The following is a 26,803-nucleotide window of genomic DNA, read 5'->3' on the forward strand; positions in this document are numbered from 1 at the left end:
TTTTTAAAATATCTCCAATATAAAAATAAATTACAACCTTCCTACTGGAAGTAACCGCCTTTAAAAAATAAAGAAGAATACACGCCAAGTAATGACATCTAGGGCTTGACCTCGGCAAAATTATTATGGATTGTCATTCCCCAGCAGTCTTTGGCGCCGTTTTTTTTCGGTCGTATGGTATTAGAAATGCGTAAAACTTGAAAAATAAGTTCGTTATAGTAATGCATTATTTATTCACTATTCTAATAAAGAATATGCATTCCTTCGGAAACTCTCTATTTATTTATTTGGTAATGCTAAAACACTCTATTTGAAAATCGATTAGAGAAAATAGTGTGATTCATTGGCAAGCGATGTAAATATTTGTGATCAGGTAAAATTGTGATGTAAGAGGAGACTTATCTTGCCGGCGCTGGCGGCGTGTCAGTAGTAGACGAGCCGGCCGGCTGTGTAGTGTTGTGTTTTGTCACAGAGCTGACATTTGGAAGTAGCGAGTCTTTTGACTCTGGGAGTAGAAAACCTCTTGTGACGTCGTTCCTTCGAGGATGGTCTTGAGAGTTTGAGGTCTCTCTTGCTTCTCGATTGACACAGCTGGGGCGTTGCGTGAGGACCCCAATTAGCCCCATCGATTGGGATTAGAGTATTCAGTCCCGGACAATTTTATGTTGTCGGGATCCCGGGATTCTTCCCATTTCAGTTCTATCTAGTCTCTATCCATTTCATTTTTTATTTGGGCTTCCAAGTTTTCAGTTTTTGTTACTGGTGGCACTGTCATTCCATTTGACATTTTTTTGGTTAACGCTTCATCTAGCCTCTCCGAAAATGACAGGTCATCATTTAAGGCCTGGTACCTGTTCTGAATAGTAGCAATTGGCAAATCTTCATCCGATTCCGAACTATCTGAAGAATCTAATATGATTTTACTTGTTATATCTAGTCGTTTTAAGAGGTTTGCTACTTCCTGTTTCAAAAGTTTTTATTATTCCGGGAATCACCTACGTATCGCTTGTAGGCGGCGCGCGGCGGCGGCGCTATAAGGAATTCAACTAAAAGAAAGTTTTTGCATATACAACCTTAAAAATAGCGTTTTACTATATTATATAAAATCCCGGGATCTGTTATTATTTTCCCGGGATCCCGGGATTGAAAAAATCCGATAAAACACGTCGGGATCCCGGAATCCCGGGATTGAACCTAATTTGCATTATTATTAATTAGTATTGTTTTTTGTGTTTTTTACTTCTGATGACGGGAAGATATACTTCCCGAAACGTTAAGCATTTTTTTCTCCGTTAGGCAAATTGGTTTATTAGTAAACCACTGCTGACAATTAGCCTCCGTTGGATTAACGCTGCAGTGTTTACAACAAATAACTATTTTATTTTGAAGATTTTCTGTAGTTAAATACCCATTGGAGTTTTTTGGAGAAATATCATCAATCTAATTGCAATAAATGGTTTTGAAAATCATTTTATCTAATATTTATTTACTTTTGATTTCGCTACCAGAACATGTCGGTATCAAATGAATTCAATAATTTGGGTTCTCTTGTAATAAACTATCTTGAAACAACTTTCAATGACATTTCAAAAAGTTACTTGCAGAAATATATCCAAAAGTAGGAAAATATCAAAATGAATCTTACTGGATATTTGTATCTATTACTTTGACGTGTTAGACGTTTTTCCATAACCATAAGAAATTTTTCACGTGAAAAGCTATACCAGCTCAAATAAATTTTTGCTGTTTAGTTGGAATGATGCTTTGTATTTAAACTGCACTTACTGTATTCTCTTTCATACTTTATTTCGAAGTAAAATACATGGAAAAACTTGTCGATTTGCTAGTAAAGAATATTTCCGTGTCATCTACGATGTCAAACCCATTTACCATATTGTCTCCGTGTATAGTTTAAGAGGCAAGCGAACATGAAACTTCCTTTAAGGAAAAAGCGAAAAAAAGGTACGAACAAAATTGAAAGCACTAAAAAGCTCCACTGCTTCGGTCTATCCACGGGGGCGATGACACGCGGAACCCCACACCACAGGTATTTCACAGGTGTTTAAAACTCTTCGAAACTGAAGCCAGGTGAGGCAAAGTCTACGCATCGAATGTCGATAATCTTTTTTTGTCGTGGTAACATTTAGGGAGGAGATGCGGTTATGTTTAAAGCGGCAAATTAAAGAAATACACATCGGAAAAAATACAAGCCGAATTTTAATTTGATAGAATACCATTATTCAAACCGATTATAAGATACTGACATTTTCTATTTATATCTATTTTTTAGTTATTTTTTCTTTGGACGGGAAAATATTTGGAAATTTTGGAAACACGGGGCGACACATTTAAATGGGGTGAACCGTTTCCGAGATATTTGCGTTTTTCGATATTGGCAAAATTTCAACTTTAAATCGTTTTCTACGAGTCCTTAAAAAATCTAAGAAACAAAAAATAGGCTATGGGAAGATACCATCAATGGTTCCTTAGAATTGAAGGATTTGGTAGATATTCTAAAAAAAAGTTGAAAAAAGCAAAATTTCTAAAAATTCGACCTTTTTTCACTAATTCCGATTTGAAAGATTTTATTGATTAGTTAATTTTTTTAGTATACACAGTTTGTCAAAAAAGTACATACAGGGTAAGAAAAAAAAACGATTTTTTCATTTCAAAAACGTTTAATATTTCAGTATAATGTATAATATACTCGTATAATGTAGTTTAACATTCTAGTTGTTTTAAACAAAGATACGCCTATTAGAATCGTTGGCGATGCCATAAACTGGCAATGCATAAAATCAGTTTCAAAATAATTAGGTATGTAAGACCAAAAACCATAAAATGTCAACGTATGATTTTTTCCTAAGATTTGTGAAAAGATTCGATAACCATACATTATTATTAAATAGATATGCCTGAGCAATACATTTATTCATATATATTTGATTTGAATATAATTATTTTTTTTTATTTTTTGAAGCTAGATCTGGTTCTTTTACTATAGTTACAACCTTAATTAACTCATTTTTGTTTAGTGACGAGAGAGAATGGTGTTGGTCTTGCACAAAAAACAAGACCATGACCAAAACTAGCATTTGATCTGCAAGATCAATACAAAGACCGGCCAGTGCAAGGCTTCCGCAAACCAAGACCAAGCAAGCAGGTCTTGCATTGATGCTGTGTTTCTGTGATCTAAGGAATTACTTATTTGTTCGAAATTATTGTTTTAATTTATTACGAATGGTGTTTTCCCTACTACGAAAAAGATTTAAAAATATCAGTCAGGGAAATATTAAAATAATTTCTTTCTTTAAAGTTTTGTTTACATTAAGTTACGAGAAATAGTATTTACTTAAAGGTTTTCTATGTAAAAATTCAAGATTTGCAAGGGTCTTGTAGAGAGACAAACGGGATTTTGGGCACCTAACAATTATTTGCTAGAAGATAGTTATCCAGTACTGTGACATCATATTGGATTAATGAAATACCGCCAAAACAACATTGGAATTTCTAATTTTAATATACTACTACGTATATATAATGTTTTTACAGTAAAACATGTTAACCAAAATTTTGAATAAAATATATATTTTCTTCTTTTGAAAAAGGAAGATAATACCCGAAAGGGATGAAACCGACACGAAATCGAATAACTCAGTGTTCGAAGTGCTTCTGGCCCAGGTGCGCGTAATAAAGAAAAAAACAAAATCGTTCGAACCGCTTCAAGCGTTGGACTTAAAAAAACGAAATGAATTTGTATGCAGGACGCAGAAGGCTACTGACTGGTCCGTTCATAATCTTAAGTATCGAGAAGTGTAACTGCTTATTATTTTTAGTGGAAGAGTCAATGCTAAGAGTAAGTATAATGTATACTCATGTTGATATTTGACAGGACTAATATGAGTATACGGTTATAAAGAAGAGTTGTTTTTTCAGGCTGCACGCTTTAGGTATTATGTATGATTACAAGCAGACAAATAAATCTATTTGTTTTTTATTTCTCCATTTAATTTTCTTTATTGCAATGAAGTTAATAAGGCAGGACAAATTACATAGAAAAACTTTTGATTCTGTAAAGCAATCAAGTAAGTCTGCTTACATAAGCTAGGTAATTAATAATTTGTTTGTTAAATATTTAGTTGCTAGAGGCTGTAAACTTTGCTGTAGTTGCGAATTTCTGTGGCTACATTTGTAGACTATTATTTAATATCTACTTTTTTAGACAGGGCGAGTTTTGTATATTTTGAAGGTCTGGTAATTACTGAAATTGTGGAAAAAATCTGTGGTTTGCTACTGAAGAAATTTGGCTAACCAACCTGGAATGCTTAGATAGGAGACAAAAAAAACTGAATGAATTTAGAGTCTATTTCACTAGTCCGAAAAAGTAGCAAAATAAGCGTTCGGCATTTAACGTTTTACCATTGTGGTTTTACGTAAAACTGGCTAGGTATTTTTACACAAATGAAGAAGGAAATTAAAAATAAAGGATTATACTATATCCGTATTGTAGCACATTTTTAGTCAACTTCTTTGTTTTTAAGATTTTGATGGTCAAACATCAACAAAATATTCCTTATGTTTGGACTAAATTTTCTCGAAAATAAAGACATAATTTAAAATTCCGTTACAATACGAAAACAGATTGAAGTTTTGTGATTACAGTGATAGATAACTTATATGGTTTTCTAACAAATTGCTCGCTATTTTATGGCAAATTCCGAAGCTCTGCAAACCTTCCACAAGCACGTGTAATTGGAATTTTGGGTGTGGCATTGGGTGTGGTAACACGACAGGGTCGGGCTAAGCCTTAGGCAGATTTCTGAAATATAATATATATTTCCTTCGCCCATACACCCGCTTTACCCGACCCCTGAGAGCGACCCAAACAGTACATCGTGAGAAGTACTTTCAAGAAGTACTTCAAACGAGCGAAATCTCATTATTTCAAGAACAGAAACTAAAATAATTTCGGACTTCCATTGTCTTTATTTATTTTACTTACACAAGGTTTCTGTCAGAAGTATAATTTTTGACCGAAGCCAGAAGAACGTTTCGGTCTAAAGTATCACTGACCGAAACTTTGTGAAAGTAAAATAAGTAAAGACTTTTAGTTTCAATACTTAATCATTGTCTAGTATATTTCAAAATTACTTCTGTTATTTAGCAAAGATTTTAGATACATCCAAAGAATATGACACATCTGTTAAAGTCAATGATTTTATGTCAGTCTATCAGACTACTTCTCAAATTAACAATTTGTGCCATAATGTTAGCCAATGAGTATTTTTTCATCTATATAATCATCGGTCTACAAGCAAAATATTCCGATATTTTAATCCTGGATATATTTATATTATTTGACTAGATTTCTTCCAGAATATTGAAAATTGGAATTGGAGTGCTGGTGAAAAAATCTTAAGTCTTCTAAGAATTACTAGTTACTGTTAAATACTGAATTATTTTCATATTCATTAAGTCTGTAATGTCGTCCAGTAAAAATGCATTCAAAAATTATTATTTTTTGGACCTGTGTGTTTTGCTTGTAGTCAAACAATATTTCAATTCTTTAACTCGAACATTGTTTTCGATGAAATATGGTGATTCAGTTACGTTTCAAGTTTATTCAGAAAATTGTCCATTTTAAGAAAAAATACACAGGGTTGTAGGTAGGTACTGTTCTGAAGATATTTAGCTCTTGGAATATCATTAGCCCTTGTACTAAAATGTTCGGAATGCGTTCTGTAACTGTAACTGGTTATCGATATTCGGACCCTGTAGCTCTGTATTTTTTACTCTTCATACGTTTGCTTTATTGACTTCTCGAATTATTTATCGATCAAATGCCGCCGTTTTTTGCGCTCCTTGCTTTCATTCATTGCCTTCATGTAACTGCAAGTCCGATTCGGGTTTTTATAATTGTACCGGCAATAATTTATAAACCTTCCTTTTTTACTTTCAAGTTCCTTCAGAAGTAGGCCCAAAGAAAAAAAAACTGTACCACTGATTTTTAATTTAAGCTTAAGGAAGTCATTACTTATTTATTTTTTAAGATTATCGTTTAAGTACAGTATACGTGGCGGCCAAATAATGGAGGAGAACGAGAGCCATGTGGGCAGTAATTAAGAACTCTTAATGCTAGAACTTACGGAAAAAACTAATTATTAAGTAAAATGTAGAATAAGGGGAAGGGGGGTTAATTACCATTACCTTCGTGTAGGGGGACAGGGTATTTCCCATCCTCCTCTGTCAACAGTAGTTCATCCTTCTTCGAGGTGAACTAGTACATCTATCTCCTACAAGGTTATATACCCTTCCACGGTTGGGGTCTACCCTTCCGTGCCGTTCACAGTCGAGGACCTTGTCTCACATATTTTTAGCCGCCCATACCAACAGGCATGTTAGGCTATTAAGATCGGCAAAAAAAAGTTTTTTTTAATTTCACTCAAAATGAGTTATTTGGGTCATAAATCACCTAAATACAAAATATTTTCATGGTGTCTGTCTGTCTGTCCGTCTGTCTGTAACACGATAACTCAAAAACTGCTAAACCGATTTTAACCAAATTTGCCACAAAAATACTGTGGCACCCGAGAATCTGGCTATTAGTTTTTGGTGGGGGTGGAGGGTTGGTAAAGGGGTATCGGAGAGGGTTAAAAATTTTAAAAAATCGTAACTCCAAAATTACAGTAGCTAGCGAAACGCGGTTTTCAATTTAAGATTAGGAATAATATTTACAACAAAATTTGTAATAACATCAAAATCAGTCAAAGTCGCAATTTTTGAGATAAAAAAAATTGGAAAAATTCCTTTACTTTGAAACTAAAAGAACTGCCTACCAACTTTTTATTAACATAATTTAGTATGGGCGGCTATACGTGCCTCCCGGCGCCAATTTTTTTACATATTTTTGTACTCGCAGCAGTTTAAATATATTTTTCTTGAGCACTGTAGAGACAAATGGTTTTTTACAAACTGTACAGAGATAAGTATATATACAAACTGTAAGAGCACCTAGAGCAAATACTATTTATTTCTAGTTACTCTTCAGCTGTTAATTTTCTTGGTATTTTTTGGTTGAGCAACCTTTTATAATTGGATCTGTAATCATTTTAGCTAGGTGTTTAAGGAAAGCCATACATCTTCTTTCGATGGCATTTGTATAGCTTTGGTGTACAATATATGTATTTATGGTGCTAACGTCAACCTTTACAAAAAAATGTCATTGGCCATCAATACAATTATTTTAATATGTATTTAATTAATTTTAATATACCTATGTCTATAATAACACAGGAGTCCAGTAGACACCTCTCGAATTTATAGATTCTATAAATCAGAACTTATTGGCTTTATTAAGTTACCGAACGCATATTGACTTGAAGGTATATGCATTTTTATTACACTTAAATCCTTTAAAATCGAGCACCATTCGCCTATAAAAGGTTTATTACCACTTCCTATCGAAAGATGCGTACAATTTATCTTAGATAGGAACTATCGAAAACAGAAAATAGCCGTCTTATCCGATAGTAAAGGAGCAGTAAAAGCGATCAACTCAGTAACCATCAAATCGAAGTTAGTCAAAGAGAAGCTGAAATTAGGCAAACAAAATAAAGTCCTCCTACTTTGGATGTCCGCTCACCAAGTGATAAAAGGCAATGAAAAAACAAACGATCTAGCTAGAAAAGGAGCGAACACTCCACTAACTGAACCAGAACCTTTCTGCTTTTCAAGAGGAAACCAACTTAAAGCGGAATTCAAGAATCTGGAAGACTCAATCCGTAACCTGGAATGGGAATCCTCCAACCATCTAAGACACTCTTATTGAGAACTTACGACCAAGAAAAATCCAAGATTTTCCTTAATTTAAATAAGAACATTACTAGATTGTCACGAGGTTTCTAACATGACACTGTATCCTCAACGAACACCTCAGTAGGTTGAAGCTGAGAAACAACGGCGAATGCAGATTTTGTGAGGAAGATGAACACGTTATTGCTGAGTGCGCCGAGACGGCAACCGTTCGGGTCGTAAACCTGGCCTTTGTGGAGCCGTCTCAGATACTGGCTTTTCTCAATGTCCTGAGACTGTATGAGGAGTTATAACTCAATCACAATAGATATGCAAGGTCGCGGTGATTAACCCCCTGCCGAACATTATACTTTCTACCAACCCCTTGCAAAAAAAGTTCTCCTTCCTGCATCTGCAGTAAAACTATTGTTTTTCCCGTTTTTATTCAGTCTCGGAAATTGACACCGAAAAAACGGTTACACACACTATCGATTTAAAATCCTCAATCCGGGCACGATCTGATATTTAACGATAACTGGCCGGTGCAAGTGGAACCTGTAATTTCCTCCATTAACTCATCTCCATATCTTGGAGCCATTAAGAATAACCGTCTCGTATTCTTTTTTCTTTATAATTTCATCGAAACAAACATAAGTCCGGCAGCCATGGGCGGTATGAAACGGTCGGAGATAATTGCAGGACGATCGTACGTCGAAAAATACAAACGCCCCGCAGGACCGCATGTTATTTTTACAGGCACAGTGGACGGCGACCGCTTGCGGTTTGATTTTTCGAAAATTCAAATTGTGTCAACTATTAACGTCTATTAGAAAAAGGTAGTAATTTTTTTATTGAATTATTATTCATATTTTTTTTATAGGTAATAGCTCGGGTAATAGTTTGAGCTGTGGTATTTTTGAATAAATATTCAATGTTACTACTTGCTGTTTAACTTTTATTCAACTCAAATTATACCGAGTGCGTCTCACTCGTATAACTATTTTTTCAGTTAAAAAAACGAGATGGATAGTATATGACAGATGTTAGTATATGACATAAATTAGGATTGATTGACGTATTCAATTGTTTTTGGCCACTTCCTGTCTCACCCGAAATGACTACAACTTTTGATTTTTAAATGGCACCCTCGGTATATTTTTACTTTATTCGATAGAAAATGACACTCTGAATAGAATGACATATCATATGTCACTTTTTAACATTTTCGTTTACAGAAAAAATGTATTTTATATTTCAATCTAGAATGCCATGGTTGTGTACAATAATTACTAATTTTTAATCAAAGAACACTAATTTTTAATCAAGGAACCTTAAAAAATAGATTTGGTTATTTGTCCAAATCGTTTTTTTAATCATAAATCTTTGCATAATCACAATTGTTACTCTAAATTTTACATAACCAAATTGTCACTCTAAATCGCTGTCTTTTTTAGACAGATGTCACTTGTCTTGTCATTATTCAATTCATTATTCGAGTTCTCAGAATGTTGTTAACAAAAGTTTCATCCGAGGGGTAAACACATAGGGCAAAAAGTGTACACCTACATCCTCTATCCTTAGTACATCCCCTACATCCTCCAGTACATCCTCAGTACATCCCCTACATCCTCGTACATCCCCTACATCCTCGTCCATCCCCTAGTACATCCCCTACATCCTCGGTACATCCACTACATCCTCGGTACATCCCCGGTACATCTCCTACATCCTCTAGTACATCCTAGGTACATCCACTACATTCTCGGTACATCCGCTGGAAATCCTCTCATGTGTACACCATAAATTTAGAATAATTTTCCTGATGAACCGTTTTACGTATCTAAAATACTTTTCGAGATATACTTATCTTGGACACATAATATATTTTTTAAAATTTTATTTGAATGCTAAAAAGAAAGTTAAAATTTTGAACGCTATTATCTCCGAAACTATTCAAGATATTTTGTTTAAATGGAACACGGGTGGCTCATATATGGAAAAATATTAAATAATCACAGCTATCTCTTAGATCTATTGTTCTCCCTTTCTTGAGTCTCTTCTTTCTTGAGGGGTCTCCCTTTCTTGAGTTATAACTGATAAGTTATAACTGTTTGTTACTGTTTGATAAAACAGTCTCAGGGTTTTGACAAAAACCAGTATCTGTGATCTCCGATATCAGTCGTACCAAAGTTTATGACACGAATGGTTGTCTTCGGGGCGCACACAGTAATGAGGTATTCTAGTGTATCCCCATTTTCCCCACAGTATAATATGCATTCGCCGTTGTTTCTTAGCTTTGATCTACTAAGGGAGAGCGCCCACCAAAGTGACGTAGCATATGACATTGCACATACATGGCTATATATTTACTAATGACAACGAAATAAATATATTTAGAGGTCATTGATATTTTACTATAAACTAACTAAATATTTTTGAATATTATTTTTATTTTTTTGTTCTTTGACATTTTAAACATTTATAAATGTTTATTTTAAACAATAAGACTGACAATATTATTTGTATAATGTTTTGTATTATCTTTTGTCTGTTTGTTTGTGTACCTTGTTTTTTTACTTTGTTTGTTAATTTACCTTTGTCTACAAATTGAAAAATTTTTTGACAATAAAGGCATTTATTTATTTATTTATTTATTTATTTACATGGCAATGATATAGCAATAGCGTTGCATGATTTTTCAGGAAGCGCACATATAAGTGATGTGGCTTTGAAGGCTGGGATGAAGATTTGTTAGCAGTGGTAAACCTAATTAATATGAACCAAAATTATCCATAGTGTCGCTATTGGATACAGCCCTTTTGCAAAAAGAGACAAAGGAACAGTGGATTTAGTGTTTGTAAGAAATTGAATATCTATCCTGAAAGATTTCAAGCATTTTATAGAATGAAAAAAGAAACCTTTGTTTCTTGTTTATTCCTGTTGGAATAATCGGCACGAGTGTGGTCATAAATGCATGGGTTTATTCTCAATCAGTGATACAAGACGTATATTGAAGTCTGGATCGTCCTTCATTTTTGCCAAATTCGAGTAACGTGTTAATAGGACGTGGCGAAAAGTAGAACCAGTTCTAGTTTTAAAGCAGTGGCATGGCATGCTACAACGACAAATGACACGTTTCTAACAGCGCTACTTCAGTGTGCGCTGACACACTTATTGTCGTTTGTTCAATTCGACGTAACTTGCTAGATGCATGTTACTTGCCAGATTATGTGCCACGTCAGATGCTACGTCACTTTGGTGGTTGCTCTCACTAAGGTGTTCATTGAGGAGACAGTATTCTCCCCTTGACATCAGGTAAATCGGGGAGCCAATATTTGAACAGTTTAAAATTTGAATGGGATTTCTTATATTTCCTACGCCGATGCAACACCCGGTATATATAATTATTGTAGTTATTATACAAAGTTTTCATTGCTATCAATTTCACTTTTTAAATCTTTATTAAGATTAACAGAAGAGACACTACAAATAAACGTAGTTGAGAGCTGAAATATTTTTCCATCACGTCTTCCAATAATGACCTAAACATTTTTAAGTGGCTTTATTTTAGTAAATCATCATTCAGATTTCATTTTTTATCTTAATGACTAAACTCGTTGCAAATTAGGATTCAGTGAAGTAATTAGAAAATCTTATTTTACATTACGAGTTCAAAAGTTTTGAACAAATAGATATATACTCAAATAATGTCTTAGATATTTATGCAGCAGGAAGGACATAAATAAAGAAAGACACAGCATATTAATTGACAAATTTTGTGAGGAAAAGTCAGACTTTAGATATACGGAACTTGAAAAAGTCAATCGTATCATCCACTAAAACAGTACGCGATAAATATGTATAGCAGATAGTGGTTTCTAAATCCTATTGTCTGCTGGGGCAATTGAGTTTGGTCGTCGATCACTGACTGAGTGGATTGAAGGAGGAGTGTACAAACACACACACACATTTTTCTAGTAATATATAGCTATTGGCATGGCTCTCTGCAAATCGAACAAAGAAATGTCGCTCGGGTATATTGTATACACTTGTCCTCAATCTCATATACTTAAGCTGTAGCGTCTATCAATAATATTAAATAGTAATTCTTTATAACGTATAAAATTATCATTTTATTTAAAAAATAGAAAGTATATAGATTGATACGTAAAAATATTGAGATGAAAAGGATAATACAAATAAGCATAGCAGATGTGTACTTCAGAGGTGAATTCATATATAAGACAATTTTTGATATTGGTATAAGACCGACAAATACTGGAAATAATTATTAAAGAGAAGCAATGCAATGTTTATCTCAAATCAAAAGGCTAGTTGTGATTCAACAGTTACTAATTATTTGTATGAAAAGGATATCGCATGAAAAGGCAGCTTTTTACTCCATTTAACATTCCGATATAAATTAACAAGTTTATTTCACGTCATTAACGGTTAACTATAACAAATCATATTTAATCCTACCGTATTCTAGTCTATAAACTTCACATTATAAAAAATAGAGATATGCTGTCCTTCTACAAATTTGTTTAGACAGTCCCTCAGGACGATATTATAGCAAATAAACGTTATTTAAATTTGTTTATTTTTTCATTCAAGTCATGTTACCAGTCTTATTCCATATTACTGGGAAAGTCCAGGAAAGACATGTGTAGTGCAGCTTTTTAATTTTCTGGCAAAACTAGAAAAACTAAATAAATGGCAAAAAAGTTTGAAGTAATCGACTTTCAATTTTGCGATTATTTATAATTTGAAATTATTTTAATTAATATTTTTGAAGTTTTATAATTTTATTTAAACAACCAATTATTTTGCTATTTGATCATATTTAAAAGCATTGGTTCAATACCGATTTTTCGTGTTCTTCGATTCATATAAGCAATTATGGCTGAATGATATTGTAAAAACAATTGTTTTTGTTATAGATGATACTTATTTAAAATATTTAAAGGAAGTTACACCATTTATAGGAAGGAAGTTACGTCACTTAATCTAAAGAAGAAAACATTCAACCAATCACTACCTGTCATGATCTATGAATACGAAACCTGGACATGTAAAACGGATGTTATAAGGAAACTGCAGATCGCACAACGCTCAATGGAACGAAATGTGCTGGGAATAACCAAGAGGGATAACTTGGGATTAACACCCACAATTACTGATTTAGAAAAGTCGTTGCCTGGAGAGGAATTTAATGATGTGTATCAGGAAGTTATAAAAGACTTACTTGAATCACATATCTATTGTTGAACTCATTAAAGGAGAACAGAAGTATTGGAGTATAACTAACTAGAAAACGTAGGAATTTTGTGGAGGCGCCAGGCCACCACTACAATGGCATCGGGCATGCCCCGAGTATCGTGTGCTGTTTATGATATATTTAACTGCCCTATAAATCAACACCCTACCAAAACGCTTGTAATTAAGGGTTGAGTCAAGACACTAGATGTTAAGGATTTGACACTACCTTACTCTTTTATTACTTACTCATTTTAGTTTACAAGTAAATTGTATTTTCTGTCATTTTTTGAATGCTATCTGTTCCGACTCGTTGGACAGACTTTAACTCATGCTAATTGCATATGAAGGGTCCAGAGGAAAAACATGATAAGCGCATTATACTAAATAAAAAGGGGACCAAGTCATAGATGTCATTCACAGAGTCAAATTCGTCAACTGGCAATGTGCAGGACACTTGACATGAAGGACGGACGGATGGACCACAAAAATTACAGCATGGTACCCACAAGGAATTAAGAGACCTAGAAGAAGATCGAACCTGAGATGGGAGATTGGACCATAATATTAGGAAATTAGCAGGGATAACTTCGGCCCGCATAGCCAACATTTGTCAACAATGGGCCCAACTATAAAGAGAGTATCTAAATATGTGAGGGAGGCTACATCATAGTTGGAAATGGTTGAAGAAGCTGAAAAGGATGATGACGATGATTAAGGATGATGACGATAAGATAAATATCGGAAAAATTCAAGGAAAAAAATATACAGAAAATATTTTTTTTAAATAAATTAGGTTTGGAACTCCGCCATCTTCCGCAATTGACAAATCACCACAAAGAATCAGTAGGTACCACAAGATTCACAAAAAGCTCTCACTTAAAAATTATAAATTATATTTTTCCATATAGTAGAGATAGGTTTATTTGATTGTTGTTCTTGCATTACGCCTTATTTTAAATTGTTAAGAACTTAAAACTAGTAAAATGATGATAAACTTCGCCTGGATAAAGCACCGCTTTCGGAAAGTTTTTCTGGAAATAAAAAAGAACGTTTATTTTATAATTTTCAGTTTAAAGGGAAACTCTTACCTGGTTAATAGAGTCAGGGTATACTTGAGTTTCAAAACAGAAAGCTCCATGTTTCTTAAAGGTCGCTCCTTTTCCTTGGTTGGAGTTATCTTCTGGCAAAAAGTTACTAGTATAAAATTGAATACCTGGTTGGTTAGTGTATACTTCTAAAGCTCTTCCACTGGGAGGATGGTATGCTTTGGCCGCAAATACTACATCCTAATTGGACAAATAATTTGAGTTTAAATAATCAATTATTATAAAAACATAAAAGGCATACCGAAGTGGGTACTCTGGTAATGGCAAAGTTGTGATCATATCCTGGAGAGTTTGGAACTTTATTTATAACATCTCCCAAAACTTTTGGCAATCTTAAATCAAAAATGGTTCCAGAAACAGTAGGTATATTTCCTGAAAACCGGAAATATATTATTCTGAGTTTGATGTTTTTTTTAATAATACCTGTCGGTATTCCTTCTTTATTTACTTCAGTGTACCTATCAGCGTTGATGGTAAATTCGTGCTTGTATAACTCTTGAGCTCCTGAGCCATGCCCTCCTAAGTTGAAGTATGAATGGTTGGTTAAATTAACTGGAGTGGCTTTGGAAGTTACTGCTTTGTAGTCAATTAAAAATTCACTATTCGCAGTTAACTCAAAGGTAATTGTTACTGTAAGATCTCCTGCAATATAAAGTATTTGTTTAATTCATGTATTTGTGCAATGTATTCTTAATACCTGGATATCCTTCTTCTAAATCTGCTGAATGATGAGTTAAAACTACTTTGTTTCCGTTAACGTAGTAATTCCATAAAACTTTATCGAAGCCCTGAATGCCGCCGTGTAGATGATTAGCACCATTGTTTGTTGCTAGCTTGTATTCAACATTTTCTACGGTCTAATCATATAGGAATATTATAGAATATAGCAAAATGCAATATTAGTTTAACTTACGAATTTTCCTTTTGCTATTCTGTTAGCTACTCTTCCAATTGTTGCTCCAAAGTAACGGTTATTGGGTTTCTGATATTCTTCAACGGAATCATATCCGGTGACTATATCTTCAACTTTTCCACTTCTATCTGGTACTTTTATTGATGTAATAATTCCGCCATAATTGATGAGCTAGGTATTAACACGAAATTAATATTGCAAAATATCTGTACACTCTCAAAAAGATATATTATTAATATTACTCTTAATCAGATGCATAGTTGTAGAATGTATTATATTAAATATTTAGAAGTACCCAAATATAATTTTATTCTAAACTAATGTTACTAATCTACTCCCTATACTAGTGATTTTGTAATATAATTTTTATTTTTAGGAAATTTTAGTATATCAAAATTTTTAAAAAGTTTATTTAGAAGTATGCTGTTTTTTAGATTTTTTTCATATTGATAAATTAACCAATAATGTAAAACTTCCAATTATTAATTCTTATATTCATTAGCATTGATATTAGGGGCAGTGTTGCCAACTCTTTACCATATTAATCTAAAACCGTCCTATACTAAATCAGAGCAAATATCTTATTAAAATTCTACTAAATCTCCAAAATTAAAAAAAAACAATGTTAAATTAAAAACGATGTACTTAAACAGCCGTTAAACGGTAGCTTACTAAAATGCCGTTAATAGATATTGTCACGTCGTTCATGTCGGCGGAACGTAATGCCTGGCCATAAGCATTTTGCAAGAGCACCTGTGGCTCCGTGGTTGAGGCTATCGCTTCGTGAGCGAATGGTCCGGGGTTCAAATCTCACGCCGACCAAGACTTTTTTTATATTTTTTCGCTTATAGCGTGATCTTATTGCATTGGTTTCACTCTTTTTGGTTGGATTGGTTTAGTTATTTAGCGGGTTGGTTAGCGTGGTTATTTGGAGGGTGTTAATTCATTGGTTATTTGGTTATTTGGTGGGGTGGATAGCGTTGGTTAGTCCTTATAAAATTCCTATATTTCATAAAGCCGTCAAGTGCGTCACATCAACGACGTCATACCTATTAACGGCATTTTAGTAAGCTACCGTTTAACGGCAGTTTAAGTACAGCCAATTAAAAAACATCTGTTGGCTATTCGCAATGTTTCATTTGAGCTTGATCATATACGGTATATTAATATGTATATACAGAGCGATTCAAAACTAAATTTACTTTTCTCTTCTATATCTAATGAAACGACCTATATTTTATATCATAGATAAATAAAATATTTGTCCCACTTTATGTTTTGTTAAGATCTTTTTTACCAAGAAATTCGTATTTTTTTGAGTGTGCTTAAAGCAATGTTTGGCTTGAAGTTTGGAAATCTTTTATTTTGAGAATAGTTTTACCATTTGATAGATATTATGAAAGTAGAATTTAGAATAATTTCTCTGATACGTTGATTAAAATCCATTCCATTTAAAACTTCTAAATTTAGTGTGAAAGTAAATTTGAATCTTCATGAAGATTTAAAAATATATTCGCATCATCTTTAATAAAGTCCATAGAAAATTTCAAACATGAAGCCTATTATTGAACTACTCTAAACGTTGATAACAAGTATAAATTGAACATATGTTTCTAAATAGAATATCACATACCTGAACTGCAACTTTGTTACTATTTGTCCAAGTAAATCGTTTAACTTGACTTTTTTCTTCTGATTTTGATTGGAGTACTTCAAAATTGTCCACTTCCAACTTTACAGAGCTAGCCATTTCGCTATTAATAAAAACAAGCCGATAAACTGTATGCGTCAATGACTACCCTGATTATTACTATAAGGTAAGCGAGCCTTATATCGTCCTTATATAATACTTGTCAACTAATTTCAGTAGACGTTATCAGTTAGGTTTGTTTTTATTTGAGTTGTTATAAGCAGTGGCGTATCATTACATTTATAATAGCTTCTGTAGTTTCAAAGAATAAGCAGTTATATTATACATATATATATATATATATATATATATATATATATATATATATATATATATATATATATATATATATATATATATATATATATATATATATATATATATATATATATATATATATATATATATATATATATATATATATATATATATATATATATGTATATAATATAAAAATATTACAATAGGTTAGAGAATATTTCTGACATACAGGACATTGTATCTTTAAAACTTCTACGTCTTTTATATTAATTTAACTTTATGAAATGTTGATTAATACGTAATTTAAAAGTCTTAAATTACTAGATTTAAAAGCTAACGATTCGTAATGTCGTGTTAGATAGAAGAAAGAGTAGAAAAAGCTTGAATCGAAATGTAAACAACTGTCAAACCGATTAGTCTCAATTATTCTCGATCACTCGGTGTAGCAGTCATCCATATCTCAAGACTTACAAAAAAACTCCCTCTTAAAAAATACAACTTTTATTTATATTAACATAATATAGTAGAAATACTTTATTTTATTTTATTTTCTTGTATCACGTCTTATTTTACAGGGTTAATAATTTCAAACTGGTAAAATGGTGATACACTTCGCCAGGATACACCAGAACTTTCGGGAAGTTTTTCTGAAAATAAAAAAAGAGTGTTTATTCTTTAATTCCCACTTTAAAGGGAAACTCTTACCTGGTTAATAGAGTCAGGATATACTTGAGTTTCCAAACAGAAAGCTCCATGTTTCTGAAAAGTCGCTCCTTTTCCTTGGTTGGAGTTATCTTCTGGCAAAAAGTTACCAGTATAAAATTGAATACCTGGTTGGTTAGTGTATACTTCTAGAGCTCGTCCACTGGGAGGATGGTATGCTTTGGCCGCAAATACTACATCCTAATTGGAAAAATACTTTGAGTTTAGATAAACAATTATTATAAAAACATAACAGTCATACCGAAGTAGGTACTCTGGTAATAGCAAAGTTGTGATCGTATCCTGGGGAGTCTGGAACTTTACATATAACATCTCCTAAAACTTTTGGCACTCTTAAATCGAAAATGGTTCCAGAGACCGTAGGTATCTTTCCTGAAAGCCACAAGTATATTATTCTGTGTTTGATATATCTTTTTAAATAATACCTGTTGGTATTCCCTCTTGATTCACTTCAGTATACCTATCAGCATTGATGGTAAATTCGTGCTTGTATAACTCTTGAGCTCCTGAGCCATGCCCTCCCAAGTTAAAGTATGCGTGGTTGGTTAAATTGACTGGAGTGGCTTTGGAGGTTACTGCTTTGTAGTCGATTAAAAATTCACTGTTCGATGTTAACTCAAAGGTAACTGTCACATTAAGATCTCCTGCAATAAAATATTTTTTGGGTTAATTCCTGTAGGTATATGGAATAATGAGTTATTAATACCTGGGTATCCTTCTTCTAAATCTGCTGAATGATAAGTTAAAACTACCTGATTTCCGTTAACGTAGTCTTTCCATAAAACTTTGTCGAAGCCTTGAAGGCCGCCATGTAGATGATTTGGACCGTTGTTTGTTGCTAACTTGTATTGGACATTATCTATGGTCTAATTTTATAGGAATATAGTAGAATGTAGTAGCATGCAATATTAATCTAACTTACAAATTTTCCTTTTGCTATTCTGTTAGCCACTCTTCCAATTGTTGCTCCAAAGTAGGGGTTATTGGCTCCCTGGTATCCTTCGACGCAGTCATATCCGGTAATAATATCTGCAACTTTTCCATTCCTATCTGGTACTTTTATTGAAGTAATAGTACCGCCGTAGGTGATAAGCTAGGTATTAAAAAATAAAATTAATGTTGCATAATACTGTACCCTCGCTTAACAATATATACATGTACTAAGGAGATTAATTTTTAATCACATGTATTAGCTGTAGGATTTATATAGCTATTAAATACTCGAATATAATTTTATTCTAAATTAATATTTTAAATTAATATTACTAATTTTCTCAGTGGTCTTGTAATATAATTTTTATTTAAGAAATGCCATAGTATCAACAATTTTATGATGGCCTTTATTAGATTTTATCTTCACATTGAAAAATTCTGAAATAATGCAAAACCAAGAACGGTAAACTAATAGGATTGCTCATCCTCATAAGACGAGAGTATGTTTGCCTCTTCCCGCGCTTCAGCTGACAGTTGTGACGTCATTGTAGTCCTTGTTAAAGCCTGTCATGATAGTGTGTATTATTAGTTACCTATAGTAAACCTATAAAAATAACAGCTGAGAAATTTTGAGTTAATTATTTTGTCAATTTTAAATGTGAAAAAGGTGTCTTTAAAGTTTTTAAAGCTATTGAGTGTATAAATACGTTCATTTTGTGTTGTGGATTGTGACAAAGTGCTTACTAAGTGCCCACGATTTTAATTATTAATTATTTTAAAGCAAAATATGGTAAGCATTCTAAAAAGAATGCTTGCAAAAGGTGATGCTGGGGACTGCTGTTCTTAAAAATGCATTATCCGAGAATTTAATACGATTTATACAGTTAATTTTCTATATTGCATACATATAAGGTGTTTAAATAAATAAACTAAATAATGAACGTTTTGCATTCGGCAACCAATAATGCACGTGTGTATTATTGGTTGCCGGATAAGGACTAATAACCATGACAAGGACTACAATGACGTCACAAAGCGAGTAGTTTTCGCATGCACCTGGCGGACACTTTTGGCTGAATGAACAGTCCTATTAGGTTAACTGTTCTTGATGCAAAACTACAATTTATCCACTAGCATAGATTTTAACTACTAGCATAGATATTAACACTTATATCCATTAGCATAGATATTACAGTGTCTTCTATGAAATTAATGATATTAAAATACCCTTATTACTAATATGAGAACAGAGCGAGTAAAAACTAGATATATTTTTCTCTACTATCTCTAATGCTATCTTTGTCTTTTATGAATCCTTGTCTATTACAGCTTAGATAGACACAGCACAGTAGGTATATATTCCATTTTATGTTTTGGTAAGATATTTTCTATCAAGCTTTATTGCTTTAATTGCTATTTTTTTGTTAAAATGGTTTTGCTATTAGATAAATTATTCCTGAAAATAATTCCTAGTATTTTAAAAGACGAATTTAGCTCCCATGAGATTGAAGGATAAGCAGAGCTCAGGACAGGCCGCTAATGCATTGATAATATATTTCCAATAACTCCGATCATCGAGAAAAAGGCGGTAACAAATAAGCACCAAATTCATCTTCTGTCTGTAGACCTTAGTAAGGCTTATGATATTGTACCAATTAAGAAACTCTGGGAAGTTCTAGATAAAAACCCAATAAATATAAAACTAATAAAAGCAGTACAGCTTTTATTGTAATCGTTCCGCAAAAATTAAAATATAAGCCTAACCCTATCTGAATAATTCGCCGATGTCCAGATAGTAACTCTCAAGACAAGGAAGACCTAGAATATATAATATATGACTAGAGAGCTTATAGAAGAATACGAAAAATAGGGACTGGAGCTAAATAAAAGAAGACAAGATACATGTGTGTTGGTGACGAGTTGGAAGACCTGGCCTTAAATAACAACATAAACATTAATTCTACGAAGGATATATGTATTTAGGCGTAAAAATCGCAAGCAACAGGAGATGTGAAAAGGAATCGAAGAACGGATTGGTAAAGACAGAAAGCTGATAGGAGCTCTAATATCGGGGCAAAAAACTGATCTATAATGCGATCCTGAAAAGCGCAATGCTCGGCGTAATGTTATATGGCTCTGAGGCAGTTAAGCGAAAGACATAAAAAGTTGTCGATTTTTGGCAAAGATCAACCCGAATCTCCCGTTTAGACAGACTTAGGAAGGAGAGAATACGAGAAAAGGCGAAGGTGGAGGGTAACGTTGTAAAAGAAATATAAGAAAAACAACTGCAGTGGTCATGTACGATGAATGGCTGACGAGAGAATACCAAAGCATGGATTCAGTGGACACCTACAGATGCGTAAAGCAGCAGAGGTAAACGAGACCGACATAAACTTTTCTGGAAGCAAGGAATCGACAGGGCCATCTCGGAAAGGAACTTACAACCTGGAGATTGAGACAACAGACGGAGGTGGCGTATGGAGACCGGAGGGCAACGGAGGGCGCTATAAAACATCGATAATACATACATAATATTTTAAAATAAATAATGGTGCTAAATCTGGAGAGTATAATCTACGACTTATTCAAAATATTTACCAAACAAAACCAACTTTAAAACGAAATTTGAATCGTTGTTTATGCCCTACCATTACTTGTTTATTCTAGACATGAAACCTACTGAGCTTTATAAAACCAGTATTCCAATTGTATCTTTTTAAATTATACAGGGTTGTTCACCACAAACGACACGGAATATTGTAGCTAAACGATTAGATTTTTACAAATTGTAAGTTTTGGGTTCGTTGAAGGACTATTAGAGCTACAATTTAAAAATATTTTTACAAGTTACAGAGTGTCCCAAATAAATAAAAATAAAATATACAGGGTATTCCATTTAAATTAAACAAGTTATTGCCGTTTAACGCTAGTAATTATTTAAAATAAATTTTTACACACTCTGTATAAGGTAGTATAATTTTTATTATTGCAACACCATAACTGATCAATAAATAAACTTCAGTAAATATTTAGTATTAAAAACTTTGATACCCCTTAAAATTTATACTACAATTTTACAAAATTGAAAATATTTCAAAAACGGTAAGGTTTAAGTGTCATAAACCTTAATCAAATTTACCTTTATTTTAATCGTAGAAACTAAAAATGCAATAATATACAGGGTGTTCCATTGAAAAAAATACAACTTTGATATTTTTTATTTATTTGGGACACTCTGTATCTTGTAAAAATATTTTTAAATTGTAGCTCTAATAGTCCTCCAACGAACCCAAAACTTACAATTTGTAAAAATCTAATCGTTTAGCTACAATACTCTGTGTCGTATGTGGTGAACAACCCTGTATATTACATACCTGAACTGAAACTTTATTAGTGCTTGTCCAAGTAAATCGTTTAACTTCATTTTTTTCTCCTGATTTTGATTGGAATACTCCAAAATTATCCACTTCCAGCTTTACAAAGTTGGTCATTGCGCTATCAATAAAACAATCGGATAAACTATAAGATGCGTCAACGAATACTTGATTGTGACTAGGGTCAGCGGGTCTTAATTCTTGGTATTTATTGTAAGATCGTTTCAGTAAACGTTATCAGTTAAATTTGTTATTATTTGAGTTGTTGTAGGGCAGTGGCGTAGCATTGAATTTATAGAATTTATAACAGACCGTTATAAAATGATTAAAAATAATTATCACAAGATTCAGTTTTCGGCTATTTAGACCACAACAGATTAATAGATGAAAAAAATGGTGTTAATCGTTTTGGAATACGGGGTGTTTCTCAAAAGTGGCTTACCCCTATAACATTTTTATTTCTTCAGATAAAAAAACGATATTTGGTATGTTAGTATGTGACATAAATTAGGATTAATTGACGTATTTAATTGTCGTCGGTCACTTCCTGTTTTATAGAAAATTACTACAACTTTTGATTTTTAAATGACACTCCTGATATTTTTTACTTCATTCGATAGAAAATTACATTCTGAATAGAACGACATATCATATGCCAATTTTTGATATTTTTTTATAATTAAAAAAATAGCATTTTAACTTTCAATTTAGAGTGCCATGAATCAATTTCAATGTGTGGTAAGAAATTATCGTAAAGATATGCTTTTTAGTTAGGCTAAGTTCAGTTATTTATAGCATGTAGCAAATAAGTATGAAAATGTGATTTTATGGTAAAACAACGTGTACCAAATTTAGTGATTTTCGTCCAACAGGGCGCTGAGATATTGAAAATGAACTCTTTTTAGGGGGCTGTAAATGCGAAAAGGGGGGACCACTTGCCAAAAATATAAAATACGGGTTACCTATTTTTTTTCAAGAATCTATGACCAAATTTTGTTGCATTAATTTCCGGACACCCTGTATAGAAGGATGTGATTAATAAGTGATAATCATTTAAGGCTGGAACACATATACGCGATCGCGACCACGATCGCTATCGCAGAAGAAAGTGAACATATACAGGCGATATTTTATTTTTTTTGCGGTGTGATTAGTGCGTAAAAAAGTGTCTCAATAGATCGATTATTGGAAGAAGAGGCACTGCTCCTTGCAATATTATTAGATAACGAAGAAAAGTGCAATAATAACAGACAAAGGTAAAAAAAACTTTATTTTTCATTCACACATTTTTGTAGTCCGGATGTGACATATCATACAACACTATGTTTTTTCACATGTTCAATTAATTTTTCTGTAAAATCGGCCATTTTTTTACTTACGATCTGGGATCAAATGCAACCTGCTGCGTTTGATCGCTAACGCCGAGTACCACGCGATTGAACGCTGCAGATGTCCACCTTATCGCTAACAGGTCGCTAGAAGTATGTGCGGCTTATTTCTTTGCAATGGACGCAATTGATCGCGATCGTGGTAGCGATTGCGTGTATGTGTTCCAGCCTTTAAGCGATTATTGCTTGGTGGCCATATTGTAATTGTCTTGCCTTTTTTGAAATATTAATTCAGAAGTCATTTCTGTCAGTTCCACAAAATATCCCGTCAATTCTAATTATTATAATAAAAATGTTTAAGATAAGAAGGATGCAATATATGTACTTTGATTCGTTGTATAATCTTTTGAATACAACTCGATGTTTTGGGGATTACCTAATGCTTTTGCCTGACACTCAATGCGATACCGGCAACACTACTCTTCCTTCAGAGTCGTAGTGTTGCCGGGTAATGCATTTCGTGTCAAGTAAAAGTATTATTCGGTAATCCCGAAACATCTTGTGGTATTACATTCGATAATTCTTAATTAATTTCATAATTGAGTGTTTTACTACTCGTAAAATATATTAATATAATTACTTACCCTGGCAAGGCATGTGCTATATTTAAATCAGTTTGTGGTCGACATGTACTGCACATTGCGCGCCTATCCATTTTACAGTTGTTTTTCCCGGAATTTAATGTTGCTTTAATATAAACATTCTGACAAAAAATCCTCCTAAACTTGCTAACTCTGGACAAAATCATTTTCAATGTATATAATAAATCATAATATAAACTTGTAAAGTTCAAAAAATTAGCAAAATTCAAATCTTGATATATTCTTTGATTTGTATTAACTAAAATGTCATACAAATGTAATGTGTCATGTTTACCTCAAACAATCTCTGCCTTACTATAAAAGTTGTTTACCTGATACCTATAACCACTGAAACCCATTTGGACAACTTCTAACTATGTCTAGAAGTTTTTCCTTCTTCCCCTCGAAATCTCCCAATTTTGATGATTCTTCCCAATTCCTACTTTGAGCTGATTCTTTTTTTTTGTATCTTTGATGTTAAGATTACGCATTTATTTTATTAGAAGTATTAAATCTCTTTTGGAATTTCGGCTCAAATTGGCATTTTGTAATTTTATTTTGATTAATGTTAATAAATTACCAAAATATGAGTTTTAATCATTTATTATTTATTACTAGTGATTGAAAAAACCGATTCATTTCAATAATCGAGTACTCGAGTTTCAAGCGATTTCAATAATCAAGCGATCCCTCGAGCGAAATATCGCTCGTATTTAAAAATACAGTTTTTCGCCCGTCGCTTGTACTCGTAACGCCAAGCAGTACGTTGCGTGCGCAGAGTACATATTCTTTCGGTAATGAAGGCAAGTAGCAAGCGATGAGCGATTCGCTTGATCGCTTGATTAGTTTATTTCAAAGCATTGTAGATGTAGGTCGTAAAATTTTGTCACTCAGATACGCAACGGATAACGTCGTATAAATTTGCTCCTGCAATGTATGTAGAAAATTCGCTCGGCCTTTATCGAGTATATGTCACATTAAAATCAGATTTCAATTTATTTCACTAGGATCGCTTGCGTTCGTCGCTCGTAACTCGGAACTTGCATCGCTCGTTCATAATCGAGCGATGTCGGTTATTTTAATAATCGAGTGCTCGAGAGAATTTTCGCTTGAGTTATCCCATCACTATTTATTACATGATGTAAATCCCATACAAAAGAAAATCCTGGTCGCGCCTCTGCTTTTATTTTAGGTATATTGCAGGCAATACAGTTAACAAGAGTTTCATAATCAAATGTGATAAAAAGGTAAATTAATGATACGATGTTATTGACTTGAGAAATAATATTAATTTTAAAACAATATATAATAATTAAAATAATCTGCTTAGATTTAATGAAGTATCCTTTAAAATTAAGCTTCTATAGTATGATTGTATTTATTTTCAGGATACAATACACAGTGGGTGGAAAAATTTTCTGAAAAAAATAAGTTGGATTCTTTTCGTCCAATGGAGTATGGCATATTTACATGATTTATTGCATCAGGGTAGTTTTGAGTCTCTAAACAAAAGGATCCACGTTTGTAATAATGTGCTCCTTCCTTCCCAGAGAGTAGAGCTTTTTGATCACCTTTAAATTCTTTTGGATCATCAAATTATACATATACAATCAGATGCAAAAAACGCAATGGAGAAAGTTTTAGTCAAATATAAAGTGTTATATTTTTGTTATTTTTAGCCCTATTTTCATGATTTTTTAGCAAGCTATATATAATAATTATATCAACTTCATGTCGTTAACTCAGTTTTTTATAAACTTTAGTATTTGGCAGATTATACAGGGTTAATTGAGGGCTTGTTTTTTACCTTAACTTTAAAACACCCTGTGTAATAATTTCGTGTGTACATTTTCCTAAAATATAATTTTACTGTCAGAACCATATCTCCTGAGCATTTTGTGTTTTGGATCATGTCACTACATGCTTTGGTTAATTTTTAAGAGGGAAATGAACTTGCCACCAACAATTTGCATTTTTTTCAATTATCATTTCTTTTTGAAGTAATTTCAATATGATAAGTCGACTTTAGTGATTCTTGTGAACTGTTCGACGTTTAGGGAATGCTTGGTAGGAGGGTCGGGGGTCGCCAAGCGGTAGCAGCTTCATTAAACGAACTTCGGTACTTAAAAAATAATGGAAAATCATAACGCAATATTATGATATATGCAGCCTCAATGACAGTATGAACGGACGTATACAGGTAGTTATAGCAGCCAAGGGAGGGCATCACAAAGCATTACGTACATTTTTTTTCCTGTTTGTATACTTGAGTATTACATCTGTTTTTTTTAATATCGTTATTAACAGTTATTAAAACCAGGACTGTATTGTTGGCCTTTAACGTTTTTTTTTTAATTTTAATTTAGTATAGAGTATCCAGTGCAGCGTAATATGAAGTTACAACAGTAATCACGAAAACCATCTCGTCATATTAAAAAGGGACATCAAAGAGTAATGATAATTGAAAAAACGATGTACTTAAACAGCCGTTAAACGGTAGCCTACTAAAATGCCGTTAATAGGTATTGTGACGTCGTTCATGTCGCCAGAAAGTAATGCCTGGCTATAAGCATTTTGCAAGAGCACCTGTGGCTCCGTGGCTGAGGCTATCGCTTCGTGAGCTAAAGGTCCGTGGTTCAAATCTCACCCCGACCAAGACTTTTTTATATATGTTTTTTCTTATAGCGTGATCTTATTGCATTGGTTTCACTCTTTTTGGTTGGATTGGTTTAGTTATTTGGCGGGTTGGTTAGCGTGGTTATTTGGAGGGTGTTAATTCAT

The 26,803-nt window shown here is 33.0% G+C and overlaps 3 protein-coding genes across 3 annotated transcripts in view; 1 reads left to right on the forward strand and 2 right to left on the reverse strand.

Moving 5' to 3' along the window:
* The window catches only part of LOC115876239 (fringe glycosyltransferase), a gene marked incomplete at its 3' end in the record, with an annotated part of 299,652 nt that overhangs the window by 127,892 nt on the left and 144,957 nt on the right, over window positions 1-26,803 (forward strand). The window lies entirely within an intron of this gene.
* On the reverse strand, window positions 12,211-16,905 carry LOC115876233 (aldose 1-epimerase-like). The gene is made up of 7 exons (XM_030891938.1): window positions 16,706-16,905; window positions 15,073-15,243; window positions 14,857-15,016; window positions 14,583-14,801; window positions 14,401-14,531; window positions 14,142-14,339; window positions 12,211-14,084 (listed from the first exon to the last, which is right to left on the reverse strand). The coding sequence occupies exons 1-7, from the start codon at window positions 16,820-16,822 to the stop codon at window positions 14,007-14,009; spliced, it is 1,074 nt and encodes a 357-aa protein (XP_030747798.1). The 5' UTR covers window positions 16,823-16,905; the 3' UTR covers window positions 12,211-14,006.
* On the reverse strand, window positions 17,586-24,303 carry LOC115876230 (aldose 1-epimerase-like). The gene is made up of 8 exons (XM_030891934.1): window positions 24,026-24,303; window positions 22,054-22,174; window positions 18,669-18,839; window positions 18,453-18,612; window positions 18,172-18,390; window positions 17,988-18,118; window positions 17,729-17,926; window positions 17,586-17,670 (listed from the first exon to the last, which is right to left on the reverse strand). The coding sequence occupies exons 1-8, from the start codon at window positions 24,187-24,189 to the stop codon at window positions 17,593-17,595; spliced, it is 1,242 nt and encodes a 413-aa protein (XP_030747794.1). The 5' UTR covers window positions 24,190-24,303; the 3' UTR covers window positions 17,586-17,592.

This window comes from Sitophilus oryzae, unplaced genomic scaffold (assembly GCF_002938485.1).
Source record: "Sitophilus oryzae breed Bouriz unplaced genomic scaffold, Soryzae_2.0 scaffold_1429_pilon_pilon, whole genome shotgun sequence".
NCBI lineage: Eukaryota > Metazoa > Arthropoda > Insecta > Coleoptera > Curculionidae > Sitophilus > Sitophilus oryzae.